General features: G+C 40.6%; 1 protein-coding gene across 3 annotated transcripts in view; it reads left to right on the forward strand.

Moving 5' to 3' along the window:
• The window catches only part of FAM171A1 (family with sequence similarity 171 member A1), a 90,695-nt gene extending 77,217 nt beyond the window's left edge, over positions 1–13,478 (forward strand). For 2 of the 3 annotated variants that reach the window (XM_065050953.1, XM_065050950.1), the window contains exons 6-8: positions 6,059–6,175; positions 8,624–8,738; positions 9,400–13,478. In XM_065050953.1, coding sequence (XP_064907025.1) covers positions 6,059–6,175; positions 8,624–8,738; positions 9,400–11,092 — 1,925 coding nt within the window. In that variant the 3' untranslated portion in view covers positions 11,093–13,478. The remainder of the gene's footprint in view (positions 1–6,058; positions 6,176–8,623; positions 8,739–9,399) is intronic. The other variant, XM_065050952.1, reaches the window with a different exon arrangement.

A 13,478-nucleotide genomic window follows, 5' to 3' on the forward strand; every position in this document is an offset into this window, starting at 1 on the left:
GCTAATTAAATCCTCTTATTTGTCAAATCTGTTGGATGGAAATAATTCATGCTGTAAATAGCACAGTTTTGATTCCTTGCTTGAGTGGGATTGGATGATCCTATCACCCGTTAAAAGAAATAAAACAAAAAGCGAACAGTATTTGATCAGTGGAAGAGTTTCCTAAGAAAAGCTCGCATGTAAAAGTAATTTCTGGAAAAAACCCACCATAGCTGCCATATATTTGAACACTAGCAATATTTAGACTTTATGACTGTCCCTAGGGGAAACTTCTGGCTCTAGCACAGTCCTGTGACAGTCATTTACCAGAACTGTTTCGATCAGTGATAGGAAGAATACACAATCAAGGTCAGCAGAAGTCACTGCAGCAGGAGTGATCAGGAAAGCTCTGAAACAGTCAAATCGCAAGTTCAACGTGAAGGAAGCAGCATTATCTGTCCTCCTAGAGAGCCGAGTGCTGTGCCGGGGTGCCAGCCTGCAAACTCCCCTTGCGGCCAGCAGACCCGACCAAGAGGGGAATTGGTCTCCTTGACTTCAGCAGGAGCCACACACGTCTCTCCAGAGCAGGTGGCCCTCCAGAGCAGGGTCAGTCCTGCCTCGTGTCGGCCAGGGGCAAGTTTGCCCTGTGCTGGAGCTGGAGCAGCGTGGGGCTATCAGCTTGCACCGTCACACACGTGGAAGGCAGAGAGACATGCCATTCCCTGGATTTCACTACAGATTAGTTTAAAATAATAAGGTCTAACTTTAAAATATGGAAGGAATGTCGTATTTGGAGGCATCGTGCATCTAGACGGCAGAAGCAGATCCATATGTGCTGCGTGGATCCAGCAAGCTGTCACATTGAAGAGTTAGTGTCTTTGAAGATAACGGGACGTCTCTTTGCTGGGCAGACTGGCCGTACGTGCAGTGACCTGATTGTGCAGGGAAATAGCCTAAAATAGCTGTTCCGTCCGTAATGCCTTGTCTGCAATAGCTGCCCATCTGGACGCTCCTTGCTGGAAGTGTCTTTTTTCAATCTGATTTAGAAGTAAACTAAATTAAATTACAGAAAGGCGTTTTTAGTGCAGAATGTGTGTTTAAACATATATTTAGTCTGCAAACCTTTTGCTGTTAAATTTACTTATGACAACCCCTCTTGCCCCTGTTGGCAAGTCCTAAAAGCTGTGTGAGATAAATGAGCACCTTCATCAGCATCGAAGTTACTGCAGTTTATTAAGATTCTGCTCTCTAGAAGAATTTATTTCCCCTGCTCCGCTGAAATCTTCAACTTGTCTCTGATATTTGGCTATTTTTGGAGCCAGATGGAGCTCAGCTTTCTTTATCTGATTGGTTTTTGATTTGTATCTCTTTTAAAGTACACCCATTTTTATATTCTCTGTAATGTTAATGATGGTAGTTCTCTTCCCTTGCTTTTAAGTTACATATACGGAAGAGTGCTGGGTAGCTGGTTTATGTGCTTTTTAAGAAGAAATTTATTAAGCGACAGCATTTTTTCCAAGAAGTCAGTAACACTAAATAGAATTTTGGTGAGGAAAGAGTTAAGAAACTTCTCTGTTCTCCTCCTGCCATTAGTTTGAGCCAGGAGACAGCTCCCCAGACTTGAATCCTGGATCAGTGTGTTGGCTCCACTGAGCAGTAATAGGGGAAAAGGAGGAAGAGAAATGTAAAAATGATCTATAAGCAAGAATGTCTCTATATATAGAAGTTTTCCGTGAAGCACCAGACACTCTTTAAGAATTAATGGCAAATTGGCCCAAATCATGCAGTGCTTACAAACTATACTGAACTTGCTGTTTCTGTTCCAAAGATGCATTGACATGTTTTCTTTGGAACCACACAATCATTCTTGAACAAAAATCATCAGTTCCATTACATCCTGTTATTTGTACTGCTTTTTATTTATAATCCTATATTGCTTTTTACTTAACAATTATTGCACATCAGGTATAAAACTTAATAAGCAGTGAAGCTAGTTGACTGTGCTGACGTGGGCGGGGGGAGGAAGTAGATGTTATAGGATATTTGGAGAATAACGAATTAAATTATCATAACGCTTGGCCATGCAGGGAAGAGAGGAAGACCTCTCTTCGCTCCTAAATCTTCTGCTTTGTTCTGCAGTTGTAAACCTGCCTGCACAGAAAAAGAAGTAACGTTGCTTGCCATTACTCCATTTGCAGGCTACTGGATGGGCAAGGACAGAAGAATGGAATAAGTGCTTTACTCACTGCCCCTCAGTCTCCTCCCTTGCTTACAAGAGCAAGTATGTGAGGGTAATTAGCTGCATTTTTAGAACAGGAAAACATCTTGTTTCCTGCTGCAAGGAAGAATCTGGGATGGGATAAGGGAATTCATTCTCAAGGCTGCATAGCAGTGAACTCTTGCTTACTCTTGAAACACTAGGAGCATAGCCAGTAAGTACTGCGCGATTGGGTTTTGCTTGGTAGAAAGTCCAACATTAGTCTTTACAGCATGTAGGAAGCTACAAGAAAGCTGCTTGGTGTTTAATGATAGTTGAAAAGCGAACAGCACATTAGAAACTATAAAGGATGAAATATGAGACACCTGGAAACACCCTGATGGATTTGCACAATACTGAAGGCACATCAGTTCCCTCCAGTAATACTATGTTGGCTTTTGGCTATTCGATCACACCAGAAACAGTACATGACTTTGTTTCAACTGTTTCTGCTCAAACCTGTTTTGCTGCTGCTGTTGTGAAGGAGGTAGTTCTTTATTCTCTTCATCTCACCATGTGAGGGGATGCTCTGTTTTATTAGTGGACAAGAGATGGTGGAAGTATAAGAGGCAAGGAAAGTAGGAAAGGAACAGGAAGGTATCAAAAAGGGCGGCTGATGAGATTGTGCACCTGTGGGTCCCAGGAACCCGCACTTGGCATTGTCCTGATGAAGAAACTTGGAACAGTGCCATTTAAAACATAATTCTTTTCTAGCTGTCATCACACACTAATGTGTACGGCAGGGTCAACGAAAGCTTCATAACTCTTGTCTGAAGATGACCAATATCAAATAAATATGCTATGGTTTTAAAACTCTTAACTGTCCATAACAGAGAGAGGGAATTATTTTTTTCCCTAGTGTTATACAGACTAATACATTTCCTCTAGCATATCCAGTTAGCAAAAATGGGTACCCTAAATGAGCAGAAGACGCATGAAACCTGCCTGCTCTAGTGCAGAAGGCTATGCTGTTCGCTTCCAGGGATTCCTTTCGTTGCTAAAATACGAGCAATCTCTGCTGCTGCTTGTTTGGCAGGATGGCAGCTGAGCTCTGCTCACAGTGATAAGAGGGCAGCCTCTGTTGCAGCTGCTTGATCGCTGCATTATGCACGCAGAGTATTACTGAGCAAAAGGCTTTTAAAGAGGCATTAGGGGGATTGTGTTCGTTAGAATGCAGTGTAATGTGAATAAGGCAAGCTGGACACAAGTTCCCCCTAGTGAGGGAATCAATAATAGCTGCTGCTCAAGGAGATAACTGTAAATATAGACAACTATGATCATGAACTTTGCTATAATTACATTCGCATGTGTTTGTGTGTGAAATTAAAGGGCTTAGAGACAGTAAAGGAAGTATGGGAAGTAAAATGGAAGTTCCTTCCATTCTTTTTCTTTAATCAGAGCTTTTTTATTTCTTTTAGTCTTAAAGTTTTGTTTCCCATGGTTATGTATTTGAATGCTTGGTGCATATGCTCACTGTCTGAAGCAGCAGTTTTCTCAGTCCCAATATTTCAGCCTAGATTATTTGTTCCACAGACCTTGTGGGGGATGGAGGGGGAAAGCGAAGTTTAAGCTTACGGGAGTATTCTTACCAGATGGCCTTTTGGGCGCAAAATAAAACTGGGTTTTGACCCTATGGGCTATTTTTCACCTTGTCGTTCAGGGCTGTTAGTGTGACGTTTTCCCCAAAAGTGCATGGGTAGAAAACGTGAAGGGCAAGTGGCTGTCTTGGAGGAGAAAATGGGCCTGCTTTTCCTAGTTTTTCCAGAAACTTCACACATAGCTGTGGACAATTCCGTTCTGTTCTTCTTGATAATGCTGCCCTAAAAGAAGTAAACTAACAGCTGCATCAAGGTGTTCTGGTGTAATAGTTATGGATGCCAAATGTGCAAATCTATGCACACAGGTTTTGATCTTTTTGGTACTGCGAATCCAGGTGGTTTGCCTTGTGTGACTTTCTGCATGAAAGAACAGATTATTGCTACCCTATACAGACTGGAAATGATACTTGGAAAACTGAAAAATATGTCAGTAATTCCTTCCCCCCGTTGCCCACAAATTCAGTTTGGTTTCAAATACAGAGTCTTTTTGAACAAACTTTCACTGTATTCCAATGGGTTTATTATTTAACCAGAGATGGTGGACTTTAAGGGTGTACTTATATAGGAGAAATCAGTCGTAGAGAGAAAATAAATACTCAGAAAAGCCATTCTCATATGTGCAGGATTTGAACAGATGGATAATCAAAGAAACACAAAGGAGTCATCAGGTTCTCAGTGGCATTAAGAAAAAAACAGCAGCAGCTTCTCTTCTGTGTGTTGTGCACTCACTGCTAAGTGTACAAATGACTTTTATCCACAAATGCTCGTGCTTAGTCCTGAGTGATGTCTGATGAAAAGCACCGTTTCAGGAATTAGATGCATGAGACTATTTGAAGGAAAGGGATTCATAAATACAAGATGTTACTTGCCTCTCAGGTGAGCGCTGGAAGCTGAGTAAGGTAAATGCAGCATTCTGTCCCCCCTTTGCACAGAGATGCAGAGCTGCTCTGCAGAAGTGCGGCGGGGTTTGTCCCCTCTCTGCGCAGATGAGCCGCACTTGCTGCAAAGTGTGTGAGGAAGCTCCATGGTGAGTTAATTCCCTCTGTCGGGGCACCCGTGGTGCTGCCAAGCCAGGACCGCAGCTTTGGGAAATGCCGCTTGGTGCTGGGCCGGTTTCTCGCGGCTGCTCTCGGCGCCCAGGCCAACAGCGCTGACCTCCCTGCCCTGCGCTCACTTCTCTGCCAGCCTGGAGTAACTGGTCACTCAGCCCATGAGCTGTATCTGTTACCTGTAATCGGATTATTTAATTCTCAACAATGCATGGTACAGCAATCCCATGTGTCTTCTAAAGAGAAGAAAGATGGAGTAGTCTACAAGCTGTACTACACATTTAATATATCAGAAAAAAAGGTGAATTTTTTCTTGTACATCCACAGAACGTGAGGCAAACAGTTGATTCAGTTGTAGAGGTTTTTTGTAGTCCAATTCTTGCAACAAAATGCATCTTCTGCAAATAGAAGAGCTCTCAACTAGTACAGGTTGCCAATCTGGCCTATTTGAGAGTTTTGGTAACTTAAACACAGAGCTTTAAAATCATCAGTCTTACTCATTTTGAAATGATCATTTGATAATTCTGAAAAATCTATTCTATTTCCTCTGAGAAACATGTTTTTAAACCCTCATCATCCATTACCAATCCGTATTCCTGGATGTATGCATATTCTGAATGACTGACGTTGCTGAATCAAAGTGATGGTGCAACTTAATTTTGCATTTATTGGCAGTAGCATTCGTAAGCTTGTTTTCTGTATAAGAAAAACAACATTTCAAGGAAGTATTTTCTTCAGTCTCCCAGAAGCTGACAGCCAGAGCTGGTAGAGAGGTGGTGTGCAGAACTCACGTGTGGTCTGGAAGATAGTGATGTCTCTTTAAATACAGTTTTTAAGTGGGCTGTCTACATATAATCAGCTTCAAGAGAACCCTTCACAAACAGGAATCTGTTATTTAATTATTCTAATTATTTTCTTTAACGCTTTTTGAAGCCTTATGTTTTATTTAATCTTAAATGTTTTCTGTGTACAAAGCTGCTGAGAAGGCCATGGGGATGATTGCTTGTGGGAGCCCTGAGATGCTGGTGACAAAAAGGCACCATCTCCCACTTCACAGCAACGCATGCAACCCCTACAGCACATTATAGGTTAAGTTACTGTTTGCATTTCCGCTTGTTTGCAGAGGAAGGTGTGGGTGTATCTGTAACACCTTCCTACAACCCGTTTATTTACAGGGACATGGCTGAAGAGTAGTTTGGGCCTTGTGCAACAAGAGGGAAATCAGTTGACTTGGACTTACATTGCACCTCAGCTGGGCTACTGGGTTGCAGCCATGTCACCTACTATCCCAGGTAAGATAGAATTGAATTTTATTGATGTTGCTAGCATTCAGTAATTATTTATTCATATATAATGTTTATATTTTTCAGAATGACCTCATCTGAGATGCCACAGCTTGATCAGTAATGGATTATTAGAAAACAGAAATCTGAAAGTAAAAGGCTAAAATCTTTTGGGGATTGTGGGGGGCAAGCCTTGTGCTCAAAACCTCTGGGTCATTTCAATGGGAAACTTTTTAAAGTGTTCCCGCTTTGATGCATTTATGTCACCGCTGCCTGGTAGAGCCATTGCTAGAAAATGAGGGGGTTATAACATCTACGTATTGGTGTTTCAGCAGGTAGAAAAATACATGCTGTGAGGTTTCTGTACAGAAACTCCCAAAGAAATGGATTCACCTAAGACCAACACCATCCTGGGTCAGATGTTTACTAATGGATTGATTGTAGGTTTTTTCCTTTAAACTGAAGATGCCCATTTTGCCCTGACTGATGCTTTGCATCATCTTGGTGACTGATTAATTTACACCACAAATAACTTAGTGTAGACATTCTAGGAGGTATATTAGCAGAGTGGCATTGCTAGGTGAGCTGCCTGATTGCCATCTGCAAGCCTCTTGGCATCATTGTAGAAAATCACTTTGACCTGGGCATCATATGCACTTCTGTGCCTGTGGAGGTTATTAATGTTGCAGTTTGTTCTTCCTTTTTTCTGTCTATGGCTGCCTCAAATTTCTTAATATTAGCTCTTCAGCCACCAGTAATCAGAGGTACCTCTTTAAAGAGTCAAACAAGCAAAAATCTCCTCCTTTTACAGATTTTCTTTATTAGGTTTTCTGGATGAAAACCCAATACAGTAGAAATGAAAACATTCTTGTCTTGGCTGTACAAGCTAAATAAACTATATCTAACCAACAAAACAAACTCTAACTTGAGCACTGTTTTTAAAGTCTGCTTGTATATGCCGTGAAGTTGTTTCATGATTTGAAGGCTTTTTGTTTGAGGTTATATTAAATGAAACTGCTGGAATATTCAGCTGATGCGTTGCTGAACAGAGTTTAGATGCAGGTGCAGATCTGAATAAGCTATCACGTTGAATTTAATGGAATATTAAAAAACAATTGTACTTGAAGCAAAAGCAACTGCTCTGAGTCAAATGTTTCCCAGTACAGTTCTGTCCCAGACTGCAAGGAAGTTACACTAGTCATGAAATTGTACCTACAACTCAAAGGCTAGAAGGCCTGTATCTCTTTAACAGGAGCAGGCTTATTTGTCCTTGCTTTTTAACTTGTATGACAGAATTTCCACTTGTATTTTACTTTTTCTTCTTTCTAAGGGCAAGATCTGGGTTCCTAAAACTTTATTGCAATGGGAACTACATTTTCCTTAAAAAATTCAAGTGATTTATCTCTTCTTTTTGCATAATGTCCTGAAGCAACAGTATCAATCAATTATGTAAAGGTAGTGGTGGAACAGAATGTATAAATACTTAGGTTTCCCAAATGCAATATACTTGATGTTCTTTTTCATCAGGTTAATGTATTTTTGCTTACTTTGTCTCTGAATCTATTTGATTTATTATCTCAAAAAAATGGACAGAAATGAGCTTTATATTCCTAGCAGTGGCTCTACAGACCACTCAAGATCCACAGATTAGGTTTTACAAACCTCGTGATTTAGAACGTTGATGTTGCCCAGGTTTGCTGGTCTTCACAGTAAATGCATGTTACTCGGTCAGCTGGTGCTGTACCTCCTTGCCTGCAGATAAAAATTTGGCCCTTGATTTCAAAATCCTGGTAAGGATTTTACAAACCAACAGGGTTACACGTGCATAATTGTGAACAGATGCTGTCCACATGTATGCATTCTTTTATATGTTAGAACATTTACTAAGCGTTACTGAAACCTGGAGATACAACACTGTTTCGCTAGTGGCCTGTTTTTTAAAGCTACTGAAGATCTGCTTGGCTTGGCTTGATTGAGACTTCAGAGCACCAACACATCTTCCAGTGGGTCCTGTACTGCACTGTCTGTACTGTTTCGTGCAAAGCACCACAAGTCTGGTTAAAGAGAAGTTGTTGACCGCAGTGCTGCTACGTGCGTTACAGCGCTGGAAGATGCTGTGATGGCTTTTCTCCAGTGATGAGAGCTTTGGCGCACTGTGTCGGCATCAGGACCTGGAAGGCAGCACTCACTGATGCATGCTCCCATTGAAACTAACTGCTTTTCCACAGAATGATCTATTTGGACTTGCAGTCATGAAAACCAGCACATGCTTTATCCACAACTTGCTCCCTTCTCCAGAGATGGTCTGCTCAATAGGCACCAGGGCTACGAGCATCAGCATTGCTCACTTAGAATCCTCATAACAAGGGAAGATGTCCCTCTCTTTGATTAAAGTGTTGTTCCTTTTCCCTGTTGGCAGGTTGTTACAGATCTAAATTCTCTTTTCTGGCCTTCCAGGTCCCGTTGTAACACACGACATTACCAGCTATCACACAATGTTTCTTTTGGCAATTTTAGGAGGGATGGCTCTCATACTTCTAGTCTTGCTGTGTCTTCTTTTGTATTATTGCAGGTAAGATTCACTGTCCTAGTTACTTCATTCATATTGGAAATATAGCTTTTTTGTGTTCATAAAATCAAAAGTTTTGTATTGAAATATTTTTACTTGGAGGGGAAAAAAGTTAAAAAAAAAAAGCAAGGATGCGCTTTAAGAAGAAACAGTGAAATCAAATTCCATATGTTCCTGGTTACATGCAGTATATACAGTCCCTTCCTTTGGTAAGATGGTAGTTGAATGAATCACACACACCTGTACCTGTGTTAGCCTTGTAAGAGGTTCTGAAACCTCCCATCAAACATAGGCATAGGTCCAAGATCTCTGTCATTGTGCCTGTGCTGCACTCGCAGGTAATCTTTTTATTAGTCTTATATTAAAATGAATGTTAAACTTTATCAGCCAGTGTATATTAATGAGTGATTCTGTATTTGCCTCCACCAGACATTTCCTCCAATTTGTAATTGGTGCTTGGGATATTTCCCAATGGACATTAGTTATTGTTTAATTTTAATTTCACTTCTGGGATAAGCTTTTAATTGTTAGGTTATGTAATAGAGCTCAGTTCCCCTAATATTAATCACTACTTAAAAATCTCACATTAAGACACACTTGCTGTTCTTGTTTCTGTGTACAGCAGTCATAAATGTGTAACTTCTTTTGTTACTGACTTTTATAGAAGAAAATGTCTAAGACCACGGCAGCATCATAAGAAACTGCAACTTTCCACAGCACTGGACACTTCTAAGAAGGATCAAGCAACTTCTATGTCCCACATAAATTTAATATTTTCCCGTCGTGAGTCAGAATTTCCTGGCGGGCTATCTGTTGCTAGCAATGGACACACTGAAAACTCAGGTGCAAAGGAATTAATCAGTGCTGTCCACATGGAGATGGTATCACCTAGTGGAGAAGCAGATATGCACACACCTATGCTCAAACACTCATTCAGCACTTCCCAGGAGTTCAGCTCCCGAGAGGAACTGCTCTCTGACAAGGAGAAAGACAAGAGCAGAATTTCCTTGGATGACCTGACTCCCAGCGGGTCTCTAAGAAAAGACTACCACAAATCAGCAGATAGTTTTCCTTTAAAGCCAAGAAAATCTACAGAAATGCCTGAAGGCTATGAGTCGCCTGTCAAAGATGAGTACAGGAGAAGCTACAATGCTATGCTGTCTCAGCCTTTATTTGAAAAGCAAGAGAGAGAAATTCAAGTATCTATGAACCATATTGCTACTGGAAGTAAATACAATATTCAGGAACAAATATACCCCCCACCTTCAGCGCCTGAGAAAGAGCTGCTGGACTGCAGACCTACTGATTGTATGATGTCTCGTTCAGTGGATCACCTTGAAAGACCTACATCTTTCCCTCGACCAGGTCAGTTAATCTGCTGCAATTCTGTTGACCAAGTCAACGACAGTGTTTACAGAAAAGTTTTGCCTGCATTGGTCATCCCAGGTCACTATATGAAATTGCCAGGAGAACACCCTTTTGTTAGCCAGCCACTGGTTGTCCCAGCTGACCAGCAGATTGGTATAGAAAGACTTCAGGCTGAGCTTCCTAACCCTCATGCGCGGCTTTTTCCACACCCCCCCCAACAGCTGCAACCCCAACAGTTAGCATCCCAAGCAATATCTCAGCAGCATTTGCAAGATGCAGGTGCAGTGGAGTGGAGTCAACAAAACGCTTCCATGTCTGAATCTGTTTCCATTCCTGCCTCACTTAATGATGCATCCCTGGCTCAAATGAATAGTGAAGTGCAGCTTCTTACAGAAAAGGCTTTGATGGAATTAGGAGGCGGAAAGCCATTGCCTCATCCTCGAGCATGGTTTGTTTCTCTAGATGGGCGTTCAAATGCTCACGTTAGACATTCATACATCGATCTCCAAAGAGCTGGTAGGAACGGCAGTAACGATGCCAGTTTGGACTCTGGTGTTGACATGAATGAACCAAAATCTGCCCGAAAGGGAAGAGGAGATCATCTATCTGCACCCCAGAGTCACCCGCCAGAGCAAGAGCACCGGCAGAGGGAGAGGAAGGTTTCTGATAGCACAGCTTACACACAACTCGTGTACTTGGATGACATGGACCAAAGTGGCAGTGAGTGTGGAACAGCAGTGTGTAGCCCTGAGGACAATGCTCTACGATGCCTACTAGAAGGCACCAGTAAGAGGAGTGGTGTGCAGCTGCCCAGCCTGCAGGAGGAAACAAGAACTGGGGATACCAAACCAGAGCCATTAACTAGTCCTGAACACGGAACATCAGGTCAAGATGATGAGGAGGATGAGGAAGATGACCAAGGTGAAGATAAGAAGAGTCCTTGGCAGAAACGAGAGGAAAGACCACTAATGACTTTCAATCTAAAGTGAGCTATTGTGAAAATCCACCATTCTGTGGTGTATAAAATTGCCAAATATTCTTTCTGTGGAAGTGCTTGATTTATTTTTTTTTCCTTTGTTTTTGTTGTGGAGAGACGAAAAAAAACAAACTGTGGTGAGCAACATTTGAAAGAACTTAAATGCATTACTGTGTAAATGTTAGAAAAGATTTAAAATCATTCCTCTGATTCAATGGCTGCCTCCAGTGAGATAGCTGAACAAAGAGTGTGATTGCTATTTCATATACTTTATATTGGTCAGCCAGGATGTTGAAAATACTGACGAATTGTTTTGGTTTGTTTGTGACCTCAATCTCCTTATGAATGGGAGCTGGTGAAGCTTTTGTTTTGTAGGCCAATTTTACGTGGATAATGCTACTGAAAGTATGTTAAAAACAAGAGTTAGACACGTGGTGTCCAGAATTGTGCATTATCTCAATGAAAGGCTATGCATTGCTGCTTTTAGTAATATTTTGCTTATACTATGCTTTTCTTAATTTTACAAGTTGGTTGTAAACATTTTATGTCCTTTACTGTAAACTACTCAGCAATTTATTTTAATGTAAAACTACAGGAAACTTGAGTAGCATCCCTTAGCATTGAAGCCTTTTTATGAAACCAAACTGAACTTTATGTCGACTAAGATTCCTCCAGTTCTGGTCCCATTTACTCAAAGTGCCTTTTTTACAGTAACAATGAACAGTCCCTTCTTTTGCTAACTCCTTTTAATTGACCCCATTTGGGATTTTATAAACTTCTGGACTTCTACCTTTTATTTTAAGCTGCATGCCAAGAGTCCCATTTTGTGCTGAGCATTTCTCATTTCAGTACAGTGTATTCTGTAGCTATCATGTATATTGTGGATTCTGTTTAGCCAGGGTAGACTTAGAAGACATTTTAAAGGGCCCAGAGTAGCCAAGAAGATAGTTTCATTGACTGTATATATTGTTAGTTTCCTCTGGAATCATATGAGCTAATCATGCTCATATAAAATGGACTATGGATCGAGCAAGTGGACTGAATGTGTCTAGAAAAATTTGGGGAAAAAAAAATGTACTATCCAAAAGTGCCAGAGTGACTCTTCTGTGCTTTCTCTTTACAGAGCTGCTTGGTTATCCAAAAATTATAATTGAAAATAAACTGCAAAAAATATCTTTGTGGATTTTTTCCTCTAGTGGTCACCACATTATTTTATATTATTTAATAAGAAAAATACTTGGGTTTCACTTTTGCTGTGCATATTTATGCTTGTGTGACTTAGTGACACACTTTCTTATGCAGTTCTCACGAACTTCAGCCGATACTGAAGTTTAGGCCCTTTTTCAGAAACGTATCCTCCCTATCTTGATAAATACGTAACTATTTGCTAAAGTATCACTGGAGACTTTGGAAATGAAATCCTGCGATCACCAGAATTCTCTATGGAGTCATGCTTCCTGTGGGACCAGTTTTCTTTCTGAGATTTCTGTGGGTACTCATACTTACTGCACACTTCTCACTTCTTCATGAATTGGGTTCAAAGAACAGAAAGCGTGTGACATCCACTCTTGTAGAATCCTTTGTCTACTTTCAGTTTATCATGTATCATTCAATTTTTTTTTACGCAGCATTAGCAGCAGTCATGCTTAATAATTAGTACGTAATCTCTAAAATGATTAGAGAAAGTGTTCTATAGTTCCTATTTCATTTTTAATAATAAGCCCTGATTCAGATTCATTGCTCTTTTTTTTAAGTAGATTTCAAGGTTTGCTTAGGAGTCCAGTGTTGTAATTTCCATTTTACTGAATGTCTTACCTGGGAGTCCGGGCTCGAGCCAGGAACCAAATCCCGATTTCCTAGTTCCCCGTCCAGTGCTCCTCTCCATCCACGAAGCCACATCACCTCTGTTTTGCTTTAATTCGCGTTTGGAAGTGGTATATGTCTTAAATCTAAAATAATATTTGTGAAGTGCTTTGAATATTGATATCACCATATTAGCAGTAAGTTATGTTGTAGTCATCACATACGTTCCCGGTCCTTTCCTGTTTTGTTTAGGAAATTTGCTACTGACCATATGTGAACTGGCTCTGGGGCCCAGGTTACTTATTGTCAGTCTGCGCAAGGTCGCTGAACAGAAAAATACTACTTTAAAGGAATAGTGTTTATCAGATGGTGGTAACACAGTGTCACTTATTGATCAGTATGCTGCATCAAGTAAACATTCTGGTTAAAATTTTTGCATACTAGAATTATTATGCTATTTAATTTTCAATTTTCTGTTGTCTTAATTCTGTCATTTTGAATTACATTCCTTTTCAGATTCCTTTGCAAATTTTCCATCATTATTATCTTGTAAAGTGAGATTGTTGCTATTAAATTGCAGTGGTTTCTTTCTTTAA

Source organism: Columba livia, chromosome 2 (assembly GCF_036013475.1).
Source record: "Columba livia isolate bColLiv1 breed racing homer chromosome 2, bColLiv1.pat.W.v2, whole genome shotgun sequence".
NCBI lineage: Eukaryota > Metazoa > Chordata > Aves > Columbiformes > Columbidae > Columba > Columba livia.